General features: G+C 40.9%; 1 protein-coding gene across 7 annotated transcripts in view; it reads left to right on the top strand.

The window, feature by feature from the left end:
- ptpn12 (protein tyrosine phosphatase non-receptor type 12) overlaps positions 1-20,775 on the top strand; it is a 48,240-nt gene that overhangs the window by 25,655 nt on the left and 1,810 nt on the right. Inside the window, exons 12-17 of one of the 7 annotated variants that reach the window (XR_009828058.1) lie at positions 2,528-2,613; positions 10,598-10,787; positions 10,849-11,719; positions 13,190-13,328; positions 13,653-13,706; positions 20,660-20,726. Coding sequence is in view for 6 of the 7 variants with exons in the window: in XM_062065740.1 (XP_061921724.1) it covers positions 2,528-2,613; positions 10,598-10,787; positions 10,849-11,719; positions 13,190-13,261; positions 13,653-13,706; positions 20,660-20,726 (1,340 nt within the window). In the remaining variant the exon portion in view is untranslated. Of the gene's footprint in view, positions 1-2,527; positions 2,614-10,597; positions 10,788-10,848; positions 11,747-13,189; positions 13,329-13,652; positions 13,707-20,659; positions 20,727-20,775 lie in introns of all 7 variants that reach the window. The other 6 variants (XM_062065737.1, XM_062065740.1, XM_062065741.1 and 3 more) reach the window with 6 other exon arrangements.

Consider the following 20,775-nt stretch of genomic DNA (forward strand, 5'->3'; position numbering starts at 1 on the left):
ATCCTCGGCTCAGATCCAACATCATTTATAAAATGATGTTGCTGTATAGACGATATGTCTAATATTTTTTATTTCTGACAGATGACGCAAAATGTTCACACACATTTCATGCTCCTCTCCTATCTTTGCGGAGCGAGCACGGCGCAAGCAACAATTCTGCAGCTGTGTGTGTGTAATTGTATGAGTTTGCACATACTTTTCAAAAGGTGCTAAATAAAACGTTAAATAGTGCTTGCAAAACGGTTATAAGTGTTGATAAATCACATTGCGTGTGCTGTATAATATATTTGCATCTTCTTCCACCAGTTTCGTGGGTGTTTTGCTAATCAGCATATATTTTGCATATTAATAAAGACAGAGACTCAAAATGGATTGCATGCCTTATTCTGCTCACTTAAAGGGACTGTATGCAATATGTACGCAGATGCATTGAGTGCAGCAACTTTCCAATGTATTTCATGCAGTATATCCCGCCCTTTTACGGCTTCCCATACATAATGGCGTATTTGCGTACGTACGTAACACATGCACGTGCATTAGATTTAGGTGTTGTTAGCTAATAATAGCAATTCGGCTCGCTAGCATAAGCGGTCATTGAATGTATATTCTATCATAACAAAACCATGATTGCAAAATGTTAGTTGATTCCCTTGGACTGATTTTGTATGTGTGCATGTGCTCTATGCGCGTATGCATTGACAAGACTGGGTGAGTGACAGCCATAAACTCCAATCATTTTATTCGGGCCGGTAACATTTTTATTACATAAACTTTGTAATTGTGCAAAATATAGTCAATTAGGAAACAGATGTGTTGTGTTAAACCACTAATACACCTACTCAGTGGCCTAGTGGTTAGAGTGTCCGCCCTGAGATCGGTAGGTTGTGAGTTCAAACTCCGGCCGAGTCATACCAAAGACTATAAAAATGGGACCCATTACCTCCCTGCTTGGCACTCAGCATCAAGGGTTGGAATTGGGGGCCACCGCTGCTGCTCACTGCTCCCCTCACCTCCCAGGGGGTGATCAAGGGTGATGAGTCAAATGCAGAGAATAATTTCACCACACCTAGTGTGTGTGTGACAATCATTGGTACTTTAACTTTAACTTTAATAACCCATCCATATTCTTCCGCTTATCCGAGGTCGGGTCGCGGGGGCAGCAGCCTAAGCAGGGAAGCCCAGACTTCCCTCTCCCCAGCCACTTCGTCTAGCGCCCGAGGCGTTCCCAGGCCAGCCGGGAGAGATAGTCTTCCCAGCGTGTCCTGGGTCTTCCCCGTGGCCTCCTACCGGCCGGACGTGCCCAAAACACCTCCCTAGGGAGGCGTTCGGGTGGCATCCTGACCAGATGCCCGAACCACCTCATCTGGCTCCTCTCGATAACCACCACTAAAAATTTATATTTTTTGCTTTGAGAAATGTTATTGTGAGGAAGTTGCAAACAGCACCTTTAACAGACGCAATTCACTAGATCAGCTTTGCGTGTGCTATGAACTTTGCACTTGTTTTAGTACACGCAAACATTTAGTAAATCAGGCCCTTTGTCTTATGTTTTAGACAAACAGTGACACCTTTTTAAACTCATGTCTATTAAGTAGATTAAATATTCCTAAGTGTAGTATAAATATGACTAGAAACATGACTAAACACTTGCATATTTTGATAGAAAGTGAATACATTCAATATGCATAGGGATGGAGATAAAGTTTATTAAAGCAATTCTGTTACGTTTTTAGTGATTAGCTGTAAGTGACCTCATGTTTATGTTTTGTGTTGGAATAGAAGGGCACGTTACTGAATCTTTAAGAAAACTTTTTTTTTGTGCACAGCGAAGCAGATGAGAGCTAATGATGGATTCCGCCACACAGTTTTCCTACCGTAGTACTTGAACGAAAATAAGAGCTGTGGAATAAAAGTATTTCTATTCTTTTTCTTATCAGAGTCCTCCTGTGGAGGTTTTATTACACCAGCAATACACACGAGTAAGCCTTGGCATTTTTCGGGATCCCTTCTCCCATTATGCTGACTCAACTCACAAAGGAATAACCAATAAAAGGGTTTATTTATAACAGCAAAAAAAAACTACGACACAACACGAGCGGTATCGATAATTGTATTGTAAAATTAAATATGGCAATAGTTTGCCATATTGATATACTGTATTTCCAACCTCTTAATTTGGAGATAGGGGAGTATTGCACAGCACAATCTTGTTTACATAAATCATATTGTGTGAATGCCTGAGAACTTTGCCACCACAACTCAACCATTATTTTGCACCTCTAACTGCTTATCAAAACATTATCATTGGGCCCTAGTTACTTACGCCATCAGCAGGTTGAGTCACGTCTGCTCAGCAGTTGTTGTTTTAGCTGCCCAAACACCCACAGAGGCTCAGTCTGCTGCGGCTATTGCAGTATTACAGTAATCTACACACATCCTACGCATGCTTTTCCACTTTTCACAATCTTTCTAGGAGGCACTCAGAGGCTAATGTTGATGTTGCATCATGACTTGTGAAACATTGCAGGATCAAAGCAGTCCAGACAAAGCAGGCCACCAGTCAGATGACGAGCGATGGGACACGCCTCCCCCGAAACCACCTCGCATACGCAGGTAATCCTCTCTAGTCGTAAAGTGGTACCTCACTTTTTGTACACTTCACTTTTTGTATGATTTGGTTTTACCCTGGTTTTCGTACGCCATCTTCAGTGCCCAAAAAAAAGAATCCATGCGTTGGTGACTCAGTTTCTGTGCTTTTTATTTTATTGAGTACGACTGCACCATGAGGCCTAAGAAAGTTGCCATTGTCAGCACTTTGATAACGAAGTTTAAAAAACACTATTGAATTTAGGAAAGATCTCGTAGCAAATTACTATCTTCCCTCTCCTCCCCCTACACTCATCTCCATCTTTGCCAACATGAGTCTTTAATAAAGGTAAAAGTAATGTTAAATGTTTTTTTATGGTCCTATTCTGTCAGTGCATCTTTCCCCCCCTCAACTTAAGTCTGTTACTGCCTTCATCCAAGATGCACACTTTGGGTGCATCAACACTTAGATGTGGGCATTCTCTGTCATATCTGACCTTCCACATATTTTCCCATCGACTTCAGTATTTTCTGAGTCTGGAATGATTCCAGCGCCACTGAAAGTTGAAACATCATGTTGCACTTATAGTTTGGATGCAGTGTACATACACCACATGTGATAAGATGATAAAAGAAACTTCTTTAAAACAAATCTATTCTGATTGCTTTAATTGAGACAACTGGTAACATGCATTTTGATGAGGACAAAAGGACCACAATGAACATTGTTTACCTGCGGAAGTGTAAGAGAAGGAGGGCGAGACCACCGTATAAAAAGCAAGGCGAATGCTCATTATCAGCCGTGTTTAGACATCCTGGGACATTTAATGCGATGATTTAAAATGGACCGTGAGGTCATCGTTGGAATATGTGACTATTTCATAGAAAATAAATATATAGAGTACTCGTCTAGCAGCATGGTTGAGCAGTGGTTAGTGTTTCTGTGTGGAGTTTGCATGTTCTCCCTGTGACTGCGTGGGTTCCCTCTGGGTACTCTGGCTTCCTCCCACCTCGAAGACATGCGCTGTGTGTGTTGATTGGCAACACTAAATTGGCCCAAGTTTGTGAATGTGAGTGTGAAAGTTGTCTGTCTATCTCTGTTGGCCCTGCGATGAGGTGACGACTTGTCCAGGGTGTACGCCGCCTTCTGCCCAAGTGCAGCTGGGATAGGCTCCAGCTCCCTGTGACCCCATGAGGGACAAGCGGTAGAAAATGGATGGATGGATGGAGTACTCATCTAAGAAGCTATAAAAAGGAGGTGATCATCAACAATAGTTTTAAGTAACAGATCGGCAAGAATGTACCAAGCACAATAAGTGAATCATTTAATGAATCATTTTTGGAAAGTTGATGGCAAACTTTCAACTCTGCAACTTGCACACAAACACACACACAGCTGTTTAAAGGGGAACAGTACTTTTTTTTAAAATTTTGACTATCGTTTATAATCATTATGAAAGACATGACGACGGATGGATTTTTTTTAATGCATTCTAACTGGTAAATAAAAGTCTGCTGTTTTGACCATAAAATCCAATAAATAACCATTAAAAAACGCCAACAATGCTTCATTTACATTTTTTGACTTGAAAATTAACTAAGTATTAATGATATTGTTATTATAAGCGCTAACACAGATAAACTATTTATAGCGGAGCCGTGATCACTACCGTGTGTCCCTATGCATCGAGTGGTCTGCTTTCTCGCTTCCTTACTCCCTAAAACTTTATTTTAGATCATAAATCATGCATCTCACCTGGACAGAAGAAGTCTAAAGAGGTAATTCGACAAGTTGGCACACTTTAACAGCAATTTAGGGCCCGGAAATGGCAAGAACAACACGAAAAGATGTTTGGTACCCCCGCCTCCCCACCCCGTTTTTTCATGAGGATTATGGTCATTCTTCATTTAAATGGCAATAAATGAACATTCTAGCAGTCGGCATCCTAATGACAGTAGACATTGCAAAGTAAGTGATGTTTTTTTATGTTTGTTGGTGCTCATAAAGTCTGCAGTGAGTAATAATCAGTGATGAAGGGGAAAAAAAGCAAACGTCGTGATGCGTTCTTGAAATGAATGTGCCGCGTATGCTTAAAATCACATATGTCAGAGTCAAGGCCCGCGGGCCATATCCGGCCCGCGAGAAGGTTTTTTACGGCCCTTGGGATGATCTTGATTTATTATTAGAACCGGCCCGCAGACCGCAGATCTTTTTTTTTTTTTTTTTTTTTTTTTTTTTTTTTTTTTTTTTAGACCGCAGATCTTTTACACGCACCAAGCGGATGCCGGTCCAAGGTTCCGAAAGGGGGCGAGCGGCCCGCCGGGACGCGCCTGCCGGCCGAAGGGCTGCAGCCCGGCCGTCAGTCGCGGAGCCCGCCGTGCCACGCGCGCCAAGGGGGCGGGCCGAAACCCGGCCCCGAGGCCCTGAGACTTCTGCTTTGTTTCCCCAAACCGCGCGTCACCGCCGGGCCCGCACCACCGTCGGGCTGCAGCCCGAGCGTCGGTGGCGGAACCCGTCATGTGCCGCGCGCGCCAAGCGGAGCGGGGGGGTCAAGCGGGCCGAAACCCGCAGGCCACCCCCTCACCATGAGGCCCTGAGACTTCTGCGTTTGACCCCTACGCGCGGCCCGTCGGGACGCGCCCGCCGTCAAGCCACGAGGGCCAGCCGTCGGGTCGCGGAGCCCGCCGTGCCACGCGCGCCAAGGGGCGGGCCGAAACCAGCGGGGGGTTTCGGGCACCCAACTCGCCTCCCTCCCACGGAGGGAGGAGGGGGGTTTAATGTGAACATTACTGTGCAATCACATATTTAGAGTTTTTACTCAATTCAAGTTTAAAAGTTAAAGTTTAATATTTGTTTTCACTGCATGTTACTTCTCCTTAAACAAAGTGTTGTTTTTGATTTATAGATTTTTGCACTTTATTTTATTGTATTTCAATTTAATTATATTTTAAAAATATTTCAGTTGAGTGGATGATAGAAAATTGCTATTATTGTTTTTTTCTTTGAAGTAAATTTAGCCCACTTTTGCTAAAATAGAAAATATAGGCTACTGATGGTGCCTTGAATACCGGTTTCTTTCATTTAATGTTCATGTTATGGGGATTTTTATATAAAGGAAATTTGTCTTTTGTGTCTGTTGAAAATTAAAGATTACTGACAGAGCCATAAGAAAATATTGCTTTATTTATCTGATCATATTGGAATATATTTGTTAGGTTTTCAGTAGGTTCAATTAGGTTCACTAGACTATATGCGTCATTTAAAAATTTTTCAATGAACATTCGAACAGTCCGGCCCTCGGCTTGTAGCTAAATTTTTTATTTGGCCCTCCGTCCATTTGACTTTGACACCCCTGCTTAAAATGATCAAATTACGTAAATATTAAATGTTATTAGAAATGTGCCCGTTACTACATTACATCATGTATATTATGTGTTTGGATGTTTTTTAAGGGCTTTATAAGTAGAATTGTGTGGCTATCATAGGCTCCATTGTAAGCAAACTTTTGATAACCTTTATTTAATATTTTAAATGCAAAACAAATGAAAATAACATCCAGCGTCATGCCTCTTATAATTAATGTGAACGATAGGCAAAATTCCAAAAAAGTGCATTATCCCTTTAGGCCTCTTTGATGCATACCAGCTTCACAAACTTTTGAACAGAACACTACTCTTAACATCACAAATAACATCAGGGTGGTAATCTACAAATTATTATTCACATCCAGCCAGGAAGAAGAAGCTGTTGTAGCGGGTATACACACATCAATCAATCCAAGTTCATTTATATAGCCCTTAATCACAGGAGCCTCGAAGGGATGCACAAACCAAATTGACATAATGTATGATTTTGTAAGAGTCCAGTCCATTGGGGGCAAGCAGAGGGTTGTGGAAGATTTCCATCCAGGTCATAGGCGAGTGGTTGACACTAGGTCACGACTTAGAACAACTAGAACCTCCTCCTGACTGTCATCTCCCCCCGGATTATCTGTGGCCATCTGTTAACCTCTCCTTGCAGGAGAGGGGGGCAACAAAGAGAGAGAAGCGGCAGGTCAACTAGTCTAAAAAAGGTGGGACCTAAATGCTTCTACTGAGGTGGCATCACTAACTGTTGCCGTTGGGGCATTCCAGAGTACTGGAGCCCGAATATAGAACGCTCTAGAGCCTGCAAATACTGTTTGGGGCTCTAGGAATCATTAATAAGCCAGCATTCTTGGAACGTAGGGTTCAATACAATAAGCAAGATAAGATGGTGCTAGACTGTTTAATATTTTGTACGTAAGTGATAAAACCTTAAAGTCCCATCTGAAGTGTACCAGGAGCCAGGGCAGGTGGGCATCCATTGTTTAATATCATTAAAACGCGGTGTGTTGGTCAGCTTTAGGGGTTTGTAAAGTTAGCTGTTATCAGCATAACAGTGAAAACTAACACAGTATTTGCGATATGATGGCACCTAGTAGCAGCATATAACTTTTGAAATGGGCAGGGCCAAGCACCGAACCCTGTGGGACTTCGCACGTTACCTTAACATACTCCAAAGTCACATTATTATGGGATACACAGTGCATCCTTTCAGTGCGATAAGACATCACCACGGCGACACATGTTCATGTGACAAATACGTCCTGGATTAGTACGGCCTTTTCAAATTTAAAATCTTATATTTTTCATGGATTTTAGTGACATCCACAGTTTAAAGTTCCATAATTTTTAGGTAAAGTCGGCATCTTGAGTAGTAATGAGCCCACCTTCATTCACCAGTCAAAGGGGCTGTTTGCAATTGAATAAAATTATTTTTTAAACAAAGAAAAATATATTAGGTAGCTTATGTTATCATTAGTGGTTTACCAGAAAACAATTGTTTTAAAAAATATATATTTTTCACCATTACTAAGTTTATGCATTGAAAAGTTTTACCGACACGAACAAAATTATTGGTGTTTACGGCAGTCACTCACCCTTTCTCGTCAACACATACGCACAGAGAGCATGTGCACACATACAAAAGCAGTCCAAGAGAAGCAACGAACAATTTGCTGTCATGTTGTTGTTATAATAGAATATACAATTAATTACAGCTAACACTAACTATGCAAATCACTATTATTAGCTAACAACACCTAAAGCAAATGCAAGTGCATGTGTTACGCACATACATAGTTATTTCATTATGTCGTAAAAGGGCAGGATATAATGCTTAAAATACATTGGAAAGTTAGCACCCGCTAGGCATCTGTGTAAATGTTGCAAACAGCCCCTTTAAACACCTTAGTCTAATTTATGCGAAGGTGGGCATGTCTGCAGGCTTGATGGGAAAATACAAATAAGAGAAACAGAAGCGCGTAATAAACAATTAGTGCAAATGGCAGAATAAGACCTTTTTTCATTTAATTTTTCATTTAGTGGTGTTATTTATATTCATATTTTAGGTGTCTGGAATATATTACCGTAATTAGATATACCTTATTTTTCGTACAATTTGCTTTCTTTCTAAGCTTTTAAAATTGATTATTAGCCAAAAAAAATTAGCTACTGCTGTATATATTCATATTATTGCTCAATCTTTTCTTCTATTCATCCTTATCTGAAGTATTTGCTTTGCCAACAGATGAACAGTATTTTGCAAACACAAAAGAAAGATTTTCAGTAAAAGTTGACAGAAGCAACGTCTCCCCAAACCGAACTCTTGTCCATCTGCTAAGCTCCGTCGCCACCAGGAACCTCGGCTGTATTTTTAGATCCTTTTGCAACACTTGGCAATCGTCTGCAAGTCTGCCGATAAAAGTAACACAACCTTGGGCAAGACCAAGTAGAGCCGCCCTCCCTGCAGGAGCAGATATTCCCCACATTGCTGCTCTTCTCTCCATTTTCATTTTGCTTTATGGGCCCAGCAGGGTTTGTGCTCCACTTTTGCATCAGCGAGTTTATTTCCTGATTCTCATTTAGTTTTATGATCTATGCATGCCATCATAAATGTATGAACATATATATGTACTTCATTAATCCCATGGTGGGAATGAAACCTTTTTTGGCTTGTTGTTTATGGTGTTAGTGGAATATGTAGAGTTGGTGCATGTTTAATAGGGGTTATTTTCACCATCCTAGTCTCACTCATGTCTGGTCAAAGTCACTGTCAATGCATGCTTAGACACCCACCCCCCCAAAAAGTCTACTCACTTATAACGTTTGCACATGTTTACTCAATCCTTTATGTGCTGCACATCCTTTTTATTTGTTTTGGCGTGACTTCTATTTGTTGGGAGATCATAAAAGTTTAATCTGATTTTAGAAGCACAGTCTTAAATAAACTCTCTTGCTTTTTAATCATTCATATTTCCATGGAAACAATCCGTTTCGGCGGGAATCGGATTGTGTTTTATTTGCTCGACACCAAGGACGCCAATATCAAAGTTGTTTGAAAAGGAGATTCCAAGGCTGTTTTTAAAGCTTGTTTATCAGAAGGAGGACAAATGCTTGAAGTTGACTTTTTCATGCTGACACCAAATGAAGATTATCCGTCAGTATTCCACGTCATCAAGTCAAACCGCATTGGAATGATCCTGGGAAGTCGTTAGACTTACTGTAATGAGTTACATGTTACATAAAGTTACATAAATGAAACACAAGGACGTTTTTGAACATCTCAAATGTGATTATTTGCATACACATATGAATGCCCGCCCTACATAGTACCTCTGTGTGCCTAATCACAACCTCAACTTCCTGTAGGAGTTTTCACACTGAGCTTGAGTTGCTGACTTGAACACGACTACAGAGAAACACTTCAAGAAATTAACTTTTCATAGGCTGGATAGGAGAACATATACAGTGGACCCTCGATTTACGAATTTACTTGGTTCTTGAACATGGTTTGTTAATCCAAAAGTTTGTATAGTGTAGCAAAGTTCCCCAAACGAAACAATGTAAACATTAATAACGGGTTCAAGACTCGAAAAAAGTCCATATTTTATTTAAGATTTGTAAACTTTGAACACAATATAAAGTGATTTACAGTACTGTATATCAAACAAACATAACAAGGGGTGATGGATCAACTTTGTATTTACAAACATGCTGAACTGTGCTGTATCCGCTGATCTGGCAACATGCGCACACACAGAAGCCACAATGGTGCCCTCCCAAATTATCAGAAATCCTAAACTTTAACAACTTTATTGCTACTATAATAAACATTTAAAAAGGTAAAATCCACCCACCTCGACAAGGAGCTTAATGAAAGGAGCAGACCAACAAAGGAAAAAAGGAAAATGGGGACTGTGGAGGACCCTCAAACACTCCCACCCTTTTTCATGTGTGCTTTTCTGTTCCTTAAAGGGCAGAAACTGTCGTATCTTTTCCTTGCTGTGCAATAACTCTTCTCTGGCATATTTTTTCCAGAAATGTCTAGTGTCTTCACAATTAAAGAGCCTGCTTTGTCAATCTTTGTCAGTCATACTTGCAAGCGCCATTATTGTACACTACTCCTTGCAAATAGTATTCTTTTTAATCCACAGGGATTCTCTCCTTTTTTCCACACTGGTCTGTTGTATTTTTTGGGCCTCATTTTGCGTTATCAAAATAGACAAAACTAGCCAAAAGTGGAAAAACACACAAAAGGCACTCATACTGGAGCGCTGAGACCCGAGTATGTCTTGTGCAGGACGTGAGTGGAAGGCTCCGCCTCCGCTACAATGATACACACTGCGTTTTTGTCTGCAGGCGCTAAAATTAATGACCAAATGAAGCGTTCGTACACAGAGACATGGTTTGCACATGGAGGCATGCTTGGCCAATCCAAAAGTGTGTAAATAGAAAAGTTCGCAAATAGAGGGGTTCTTAAATCGAGGTTCCACTGTAGTGTTATTATCTGTGCCTTCTAGTGTGCTGAAATAACATCACTTTTGTTCACTACAGTATTTTTCATGTCTGACTGTGGTGCAGCATAATGACATATCAAATGATATATATTACATTCCACATATTAATAATATATGCTGCGTTTTTGTAGTACACAGGTGGAGGGCGACGTCAAAGAGGAAATCCTGCAGCCACCCGAGCCTCATCCAGTGCCTCCCATACTGACCCCTTCCCCGCCATCAGCATTCCCCACGGTCACCAGCGTTCGCCAGGACAATGACCGCTACCACCCCAAACCTGTCATACACGTCCTGGCTACTGCACAACAGAACGTGACACAGGTGAATGTGGTGTCAGATGGGATGCATTTTAGGTGCCTGTACTTATGGTTGTTTCTCTCAGAATGAAGGTGTACAGCAGGGGAAGAACATATCAGAAGCCACCCATAACACTCAGACCAGCCAATCACAACCAAAAGACCAAAAGCAGCAGACCCAGATCTCCAATTTAGATCTAAATGAAAACTACAACAACAAAGTTCCTACGACGACGACAAAGTCAGAATCGGGCCAAAGCCTGACTTCCTGCTCCCCTCAGTCGCCAGCTGCAGAGTGCTGCGGCGCGCCACGCATCGAGAGGAAGCTCAGCATTGAGATTAAGAAGGTGCCTTTGCAGGAAGGACTTCGTAGTTTTGACACTTCCTCTTCAGTGGGAGTAGGCGGCGGTGGCGGCTCGTCCAACAGTGGGGGGGCGCTGCAGAGAAGCCACGCTTTCAAGGCCCGCTCCGGACACTCCCTGCTCACCTCCAGCTCCTCCCTGTCCGAGGACTCGGGGACAGAGGTGGGAGTGGGCGGTTTGGAAGTAGGAGCACTCGCCAGACCCAACCACCTCCCAGTGATGGGTGAAAAAGTGGAGCTAAAAGGCAGCCAGGCAACTTGGACTCAACCCTGCAGTAGCCCGGAGAAAACTTTGCCAAAGACGTCCTCGTCCTCATCCTTTTCTGATCGCGTGGCCCTGTCTTCCTCCTCCTCTTCTTCCTCCTCCACTCCAGTTCGGACTGCCCTGAGCTTCACCAATCCGCTGCACTCGGACAACTCGGATGATGAACAGGGCGATGGAGAGATGTTCGCAGCGGGCAAAGAGGGCTGTCACATCAGCGTCTCAACGGCGACGGTTAAGTCTCTTCACTTTGGGGACCACCAGCTGGTGCGAAAGGTTTCACCCATGTCCATCGCCGGGCAGAGCTCCTCATCGCCCACTTTGGCCATTGCAAGTACGCCATTCCAGCTGCTTTTTCAAAGTACAGTACAAAGTTACTCTTTGAAGTACAGTAGTACCTTGTTTTTCAAAGGATTCCGTTTTCGGCGCAAATTTTCACCCAAAAGTTTGAGCGATTATTGTACAGCTTAACATTGCGCCTTACAAACTAGTCTGTTTCCCCGCATGACATTCCACGAAATCCGGTGTCCAGACAAAGGATCTTTCGCACTGGTGACTCAGTTTTGTCGTGTTGTTAATTATGACATTCTTTTCAGTCCAGCTCTGCTCATTGTGCGTTATTATTTCTCTCAACTTCCTATTTGGAAATCCTTTTGACGCTGTAGTGCTTTGCTTAACTAAGTCTCACTGCTTTTTTTATTAAGTATGGCTTCAAAATTATGCACCAAGAAAGTACAAGTACCAGCACTTCCATCAAGAAGGTGAGAAACACTATTAAATTCAGTAAGAAACCGTTTTTCTTGGATATGTTAGTACATCCACATCTGACAAGTGCGTGCTTCTTGTTAACATCCCCACCACATTCAATTTCGGCAGTGTTAAAAAGTGATAAAAATCTTCAGCCAAAAGCCGAAAATGCAACTTTGGGCCATGTTTGGCAAAAAATTATTGGTCACTAAAAGTTGGTGCATCGCTAAAAACAATAAAACAATTATGTTTGAGTTCTATCAATTTTATTTGCATGTCAAATGTAATGACTGTCTTTATCCAGTTTTTTTATTGCAGTGTCGATACAGCCAGTGAGTGTGCCACATGCTCCTTAAGGCAACATTTACCCGTCACTGGCATTGTGTTAATGTTTTTGGATGTCTAATCTCGGAAAAGATTAATAGGATTCACTTGGTTTCTTTTGGGAAAAATTGCTTGTGTTTTCGGAGGATTTGGTCTTCGGCCCTTTTGGAAATAATTAAAAATGAAAACCGAGGTACTACTATACATTGAATATACTGTACTGTAAGAATGATGCTTGATTAGATAACGTTGTCAAAGTTGCTTTAATCTCACTAGCTTCCCTTATAATCGCGATTCTAATGTTGTGTTAACGAGGGAGCATGCTAATGAGTGCACACAGTAGCCTAATCGTTAGCATTCATCCGCTTCCTTTTGCAGGAGTGAGCTTGTGGTGCAAGTTGTGTGCATGTGGAATGGTGATGGAAAAAGTAACAGTGCATGGCAAACATGGAACACAGTAATGATTGCTGTGCTGGGGTCAGAATGGAGCACAAAATCCCTATTTTTAAATACTTGGAAGGCCATCATGTCGTCCTGCAGCCTCCAGTGCTTCCAGTATTTAAAGGCAGTTCTAAAGGGGAGTGAAGGCTGCTTGCTGGTTTCTCTTCTAATCTCTGCTTTGTGAGGTCAGGCTGCTTGGTGGCTGCTTGTTTCCTCACTGATTTGATCCTCCCATCAACCAATCTATTAGACCAAGACTTTGCTCATCTGACATCTGACCTTTTTAACCCAGACTGCTCGGACAGTGACGACTCCCCTCCCCCCCTCCCAGAGAGGACCCCCGAGTCCTTCATACTGGCCACAGGTGCGTTTGTGGCGGTGAGGCCTCCTGGATGCAACGCAGGAGCTAAACTCAAGCAAAGTAGATCAAAGTTCAGTGGGATTGAGGTCAAGTTCTTCCACACCCTACTCATCCAAACACGCCTGTATGGCGCTTGCTTGGTGCACAACACAGAAGGCCAAAATATAAAATATATGTATCCGGTGTTGGGTTAAAAAGTAGACATGCTATTTCTACAACACCAGAGTGCGCTGTTAGCACATGTTTGTTGATAAAAGGAAGTACAAAGAAATGAAGGAATGCGGAGCTTATAGATGTCTTTGTATTGACTTTAAATTTGAATGAATGAATGAGTGTGGAGTTTACTTTTGATTCCATGATGAATTTCAAATGTTTGCTTTTTTTCTCCCATCAGACCCTCTTGAAGTGCGGACATCAACCTCAGCCGAGTGGACTGGTTCACACAAAGGTGTGTCCCCTGACAAAAATGATCAATTGTCGTTTCAATTCATACACTCCAATATGAGGATAATTCAATTTTTTTCATGCACGAGAGCGTTTTATTTTTTTGCACACACTCATCTGTCAGTGCTGCAAACACAATAACTATTTCAACTAAAAAAGTACACAATAATCAAAAATCCTCAATACAGATGGTGATTCCAAATGAGCCCCAAAATCTAATAAATCACATTGGGCACTTATGGGCACATAAATTATTGAGTTATCTATAGCAGAATGAAGAAATCAAGTGAAGCCTCGTGCCAGTCTTTCACTATCTTTGTCTCGGTAGGTGGATGCGGGGCTGCTAGCTTACACCCGTGGCAGATGCTGGTCTTTCAAGTGGGGAAGCTAATTTTCAGCTGCTCTCTAAACATGAAGGCAGTCTTCAATAACAGATAAAATACATAAATTAGCTAGATTTTCCAAAGAAAACGTCACTTGAGGATTGTAAAATTGTCCATATCAACTTGGAACAATGGAATGAAAGTTGGAAAATGCTCTGGCAGTGATTTATATTTCAAGATCGCTGATTCTCTCATTTTGCTGTCAATCAAAAAGGGATTCAGCTTCAGACAAATCATCCAATTATCATGTGGAAGTTCAACGTCCAGTTTGGCCGAGGCCACACCCACTTTCCATACACTTCCTGAGATGCTCGTTGTCTGATGGGCGGAAGAAACCAGGGCATTCATCAAATGACTGTTTAGTTTGGCTGCAGTTGAACAACCCACTCTTTGCGCCCCCTTGGAAGTCAATCATCATTTTTATGAAATCCTCCACTTGCTTTCTAGACCCCAGCCCATCTTTCCTGGTTAAAATGTTGCCTCCCTCCTAAAAACTCCTCTCCTTATTACCTCCTCCAATGTCCCTTTAATCTTTCAAACTGCCTGCCCCATCCTTAGGAAACCTGGACTTGATCCTGATGACCTCAATAACTTTGGATCTTTTTCAAACCTCCCTTTCCTTTCCAAGAGACTTGATGGTATTGTTTCCACCCAAATCAAGACCCATCTCACCAACAACAAACTTTATGAACAATTTCAATCAGGTCCCCGTACCTGTGGTCTCCTTAAGATCACAAAGGATCTCCTCCTCTCTGCAGAGTCAAGCATTTTATCCTACTTTCTCGCCTAAAATCTTTTTTTTCCACATCACGGACGACACCCTCACTTGAGTCAGTCAGTCTGGTACTTGGTCCTTTCCTCTTCATCTTCTACCTCCTCCCCCTTGGTCAGATTATCCATCGCCATTGACTCCGATTCTATTGCTAGGCCGATGATATTCAACTCCACATATCCAAAAAATCACTCAACCCTCAGATTTATTCTGCCCTCTCAACCTGTCTTTTTGATATCAACTTCTGGAGGCAAACACATTTCATCAAACTGAACTGTACCATATCTGACGCCATTATCGGTCCAAACTCCCTTAACTCAACAGCCAAAGACTTGCACCTCTCTTTTGATAACTCTACACCCTCACCCCTCTGCTGGAACCTTGGAGTTAGTAAACTCACCTTCTCCCAACTGCTTTATCAAGCAGTCCTTTCACCACCTCAAGAACTTTGCCCGCCTTCGCTCCTCTCTCTTTCTCTCTCTCTTTCTATGCAGCTGAAACCCTCACTTGTGCCTTCTGTAATTACTTTCTCTTTGGCACAACCACCAATCTCTTCAACAAATTCCAATATCTGCCGAACTCCGCTGCCTGCGTCCTCACCCATGCTTGTTCCCGAGACCAAATCACAGCTGTCCATCAGAACCTTTACTGGCTCCCTGTCATCTACTGCACCCAAACACCCTCAGCCACAAAACACCACAGAACCAGGTCTCTTTTCACCTCTAAGACTTGTTCCACCCTACAACTTCCTGTACCCACCTCTTTGCTCCTCACACGCAAACATCCTGAGTGTCCCAAGGACTAAGCTGGGGTGGGAAGCTTTCTCTGGTGCGATCCCCTCCCTGTGGACCTCCCATCCCCCACACATCCATGACACTGCTGACTAGAGGTGGGGGAAATGACCGATTTTTAGATGCATCGCAATTCGGACATGGACGATTATAGAATCGATTCGTAAACATCGATAACCGATTTATTAATTCTAAAATTGGGCTGACTGCAGCGAGCCACCTCACCAGCTCCTTTTATTATAGGGCACTTATAGTTTTGCACACATTTTTGTTACTTTAATAAATGCAACTGTTTCTTTTTCCAAAGGATTTCTCTTTGAAAGTAGCAAGTGACTAACACTTGTTTAGTGAAACAAAAAAAGTACATAAATTAAAGATGCGTTAATAATCGATTTTTAATCGAATCGTAGCTCCTGAATCGTAATCAAATTGTGAGATGCCCAAAGATTACCACTTCTACTGCTGACACGACCAGCTTCAAGCTTAACTTAAAAACACACCTGCTCTGTGCTGCTTTTAACTTGGGACTTTTTAAATCTTTAACATTTAGTAACACATCACATTATGATATTTAAAGTACCAGTATACTGTGAAAAACATGTTGACTCTATATTGAAGCGATTATCATATATGTCTGATTTATAACACTAACAGACTTACTAAGTTTGCGAGCAAATAGATATAATCAAAATAATATAAATCTCGCAGAGACTCCTGGGGAATAATAAGCATGAGCAGTCACAAGATCCATGACGTACATGGGGGGGACCACAGTTCCCTTCAACAACAACAAACCTACTACTCAAGGCATACTTCTTGAGAGACAACTTTAGGACATATTATGATCCAGCACTTTATATTTATTAGCCTGTATATAAGGAGGATGAGCGACAAGTTTTAAAAGCTGTGTGCTAAACAGATCCAGCTTTAGTGAAACACATAAGCATTATGCAGCAGTATTGCCAAGTGCTGAACAATAAATACAAACTGCAAACTTAATAAAACAAATGCTACAGGCCTGATTTACTAAGATCCAAACACCACACGTTAAACAGTGTGTGCCATGCAATCTAAAAAATAGCGTGTACTATTATGGGGCGTGTTGCGTGTGATTTACTAACACTGCACGTGCAATTGTAAAGGGATGCAGACCGCCTTATTTATATTGAGGATTTCAGGTGTTCTATACGGGGCAACACCACGGAGACTCTCATTTATTGCACCTTCATTTTATTAGTTGTGTTGTTTTCAAACATGCAGGAGACATGTACTACTTTTTATGGGCAATTTAGAAGCAGTCGTGCAGTGCATCTATATTGACGGAACTTCTTTTTTTTTAACCTTGGAAGGTGCGCTCATTGGAGAGAGGCTGTACTTACTCCAATCAAGATTTTAAAAAACAGGGGAAAAAAACATATTTTTTCATGTAAGAAATATTTAAATATATTTTCGATGTGAAAAAACAGACGTCATTAAAAACTATTAAACGACACCAAAACGCATCATTAGAATTCATTCTAATCAGCTCCTTAGAGGAGAACTGCACTTTTTTTTCTAGAATTTTGCCTATTATTCACAATCATTATCAGAGATAATAAGACAAAATGCTTTGTTTGTTTTGCTTTCTAACATGTAAAAATTGGCTCATTTTGGTGGCTAGCAATGCAGCTAGGAGCAATCAATTCTACCTTTAAATCACTTTGAAAATGCATTCAAAAACCGTCAATACTTCATTTGTGTTCCCTAAGCCGCATTATAACCAAGTTGTAGCGACATTGTTATTATAAGAGCGAACACTGAGGAACTTTTTTTCTATCGTACTAACGCATCGGCGTACTTCGGTATTAGCCGTAAATCTAACTATGTCAAGAGATAAGCTAGCTTCTACGTCGGCACGAAACACGTTTAAGTTTGTAATGCATAACACTGCGATAGGACACCAATCTGTACTGACTGGAAAACATAAACAATCATATTACATTGTCTGTAAAGTATTAGCAGCCCACATTTGTTTGTACGCAGCTAGCCAGACAGCGTATGTACTTTAGTTGTAATAACACACGAAGTGCTGCGTGTATCATGATCAATATAAAGTGTGACTCACTCGATGGATAGTTGTTCGTCTGGTCCAGCTGGCCGCGGAGGTTTCCTGTTGATTTTGGGTAAACAATCCATTTATGTCGAAATAGCTTGGCTCCAAGTTCCATATTTGTAACATCAAAATCGCTTTCATCCCCCTCTTTTGGCTTCTGTCTGCTCCAATGTCTCACTCTTCCTTCTTGCTTGCTTCTATAAGCAGCAGTATATTTAGCTTCAAAAGTATAAGGTTGTAAATCCTCATTTGTCCAATAATAGTCATCTTCGTTGTCTTTGTTGTCTTTTACCAAGTCATTCAGGAAGTAGGAACACACATGTTGCCAGAGGTCAGATGTGTGCTGCAAAGGAAACAAACCAATGCGCGGAAAAAAAATCATTGATTTGAATGATTACAATTATCAAAATACGGTAAATATTGAACATATTACAAATTGTTATGAACGTGTCTGTTACTACATTATATATAGACGTGCACTGTGTATATAAAACATTGCTGGAGGGTTTTGAAGTTGTTTTAGAGTGCTTTGAAGGTTACAACTGTGACTTCTATTAGCCGCATCTTTCAAGCGTTTTTTAATCATTTTTGAAATCGTTTAAAAAAAACATGTCTGTTCTGATTGTGAACGATAGGTAAAATTTAAAAAAAAAGAGGTGCAGTTTCCTTTTAAGTCCTCCAAAAGCTATACAACTATAAAATGATGTTGTTGAATAAATATGTTAAATATTTTTTATTTCTAACCGTCCAAAATGTTGACACACACACGTAAAAGACGAAGTATTCTCGTCTGTCCATCGTCTGTCTGCAGTGCAAGCACTGATCCTGCAGCCGTGTGTACAACTGTCAGTTTGCACGTCCTTCTAACACCTGCTAAATAAAACGCTAAATAGTGCTCTTAAAACAGTGATGAGAGTTGATGAATCACATTGTTCGTGCTAAATAATAATATTTGCATCTTCTCCTCCCAGTATTGTGAGTGTTTTGATGATCAGCATATATTTGGCATATTAATGAAGACTGAGACGCAAAATGGATTGGATGCCTTATTCTGCACACTTAACAGACGCAATCCACTTTGCACATGTTTAGTAGCTACGAAGTTTGCGCGTGTTTTAGTACACACAAACCTTTAGTAGAGCAGGCCTTTACTGTACATCGTCTGCTCTCACTGGTATGCAGACTGGTGGGATGTTCATATTGTCGCATTTAGATGAAGAATTAATCATAACCCTCTAAAAGGGTTAGCGTCTTTTTGTGTCTTTCTCGCCATCTCCGGGTCTAAGTTAAATGTCAAAGTTTATCAACTTCTCGGTTTATGGATACAACATTCTGCTATCCAAGTGAGAGGCATGATTTTTAGTGTAGAAATAAGTCTCACCAACTCAGGGGCGAAGCAGCAACAGAACACCGGCCGGCTCAATATGTCGATATAGCAGCATAAGTTAGTTAGCTCTCTGTGATCAATGCACCGCTAAAAATAGACCGTCTGCGTTCGCACTTATAATCACAATATCACTAATACTTGGTTAATATTCAGGTCGCAAGATGTAAATAGAGTACTGTTGGCGGTTTTTGGATGGTTAGTTAGTGGACTTTGTGGGCGGAATAAAAGACTCCATTGTTTGCTGACTTAAGCTAGCATTTATTTACTATTTAGAATAGCATAAAAAAGAAAAATGTGTTCTTGTCTTACATAGGGATTGTAAATGACAAACGGCACATCTCTTTCCATTTTTGCGTATTTCCACTATGACTATTCTGCTGACTACGGGCAGGGTGCAGAGGAGTTTCCACCAGTGTTGTCATCGGATCCCAAATGTACCGAAATTACAGAAGTCGCATATTCAAAATGGCCGTTTGGAATGATGGCATTTTGTGAATGTGTAGACAAAAGTTTCACATACTTTATGGATTGGAAATATAATTAGGTATGGTTTAACAGATAAAAGGAAGCACAATTCAGCATATAAATAGCATGTATTTTTCAATGATACTGGTACTTTAAATCTTGCTATCCGTATGAATTTTTAAACTGCATGTGTTCTGTTTCTACACTCATATTTGTTTTTTTTACCCTGTAAAGCGTTTGTGAGTTTTTGAAAAGCGCTCTAAAAAGTATTATGATTATAGTTATTATTATTGAAGTCGATGGATCTCAGCTTCTACACTTTAATGACACTAACGCAATCAATGACAAGACGTTCAGTGTCGCTGAACACAAGACAATAATGACTGTGCATGTGAGCTGTGTGCTTGGTATTTTTATGTATTTTTATCTAATTATCTATGTTCTTATGTTTTTATGTGTTATTATGAATTTGCACTAAATTAGTTTTGCTTACAATTTCGTTGTACAATGACAACAAAGATATATTCTATTCTAAGACATACCAAGGAACTAAAGTTCTACGCATTCTTTTTCCAAACCATTTTTAGTTAATAAAACATTTAACACAATTTCAGCTCTTGAGCCTCCCTTGTAGTCTTAGAGCAATCACCACTGATACACACACAAGTTGAGGCTCATAATGTAAGTGTGTGTGTCAGGGGCGTAATTAGTCATGGAGGCCCTTCACATAAAAACTTTTTGGTATAAACTATCAGCTGTACATTAAAGTGCAGCATGTTATGCAATGAGTATCGGTGATCTTTTACTGTAACTGATAGGAACATGAATAAATACCTAATAAAGCCACCGCCGTTTTTTGTCAGTGCAGTTGGACCATATGTGACGCGTAGCGCTATTATTGTTAAGGCCGGAAATATGGCCAAATTTGGTCGTTTTGTTTGGCCCACCCAAATGTAATATTCATATTTAATATTCAGAGTGACTATTTTCAAGCTCATAACTATTGATGACATGTTTGCAAGGCTAACTAATGCTCATTTTCATGTTGTGCGTGTCCCTGTCACCAGATAAGTGTGAGTGTGTGAAGAAAAGAGCTGAGTCAGCATCAGCTGATATCAAAGCAGACCTCGGTGGGTAAGTTTACTTCTTCTGACAGCAGGTGACAATGTTTATTGTGTTATTA

The sequence above is a fragment of the Entelurus aequoreus genome, linkage group LG12 (assembly GCF_033978785.1).
Source record: "Entelurus aequoreus isolate RoL-2023_Sb linkage group LG12, RoL_Eaeq_v1.1, whole genome shotgun sequence".
Lineage (NCBI taxonomy): Eukaryota > Metazoa > Chordata > Actinopteri > Syngnathiformes > Syngnathidae > Entelurus > Entelurus aequoreus.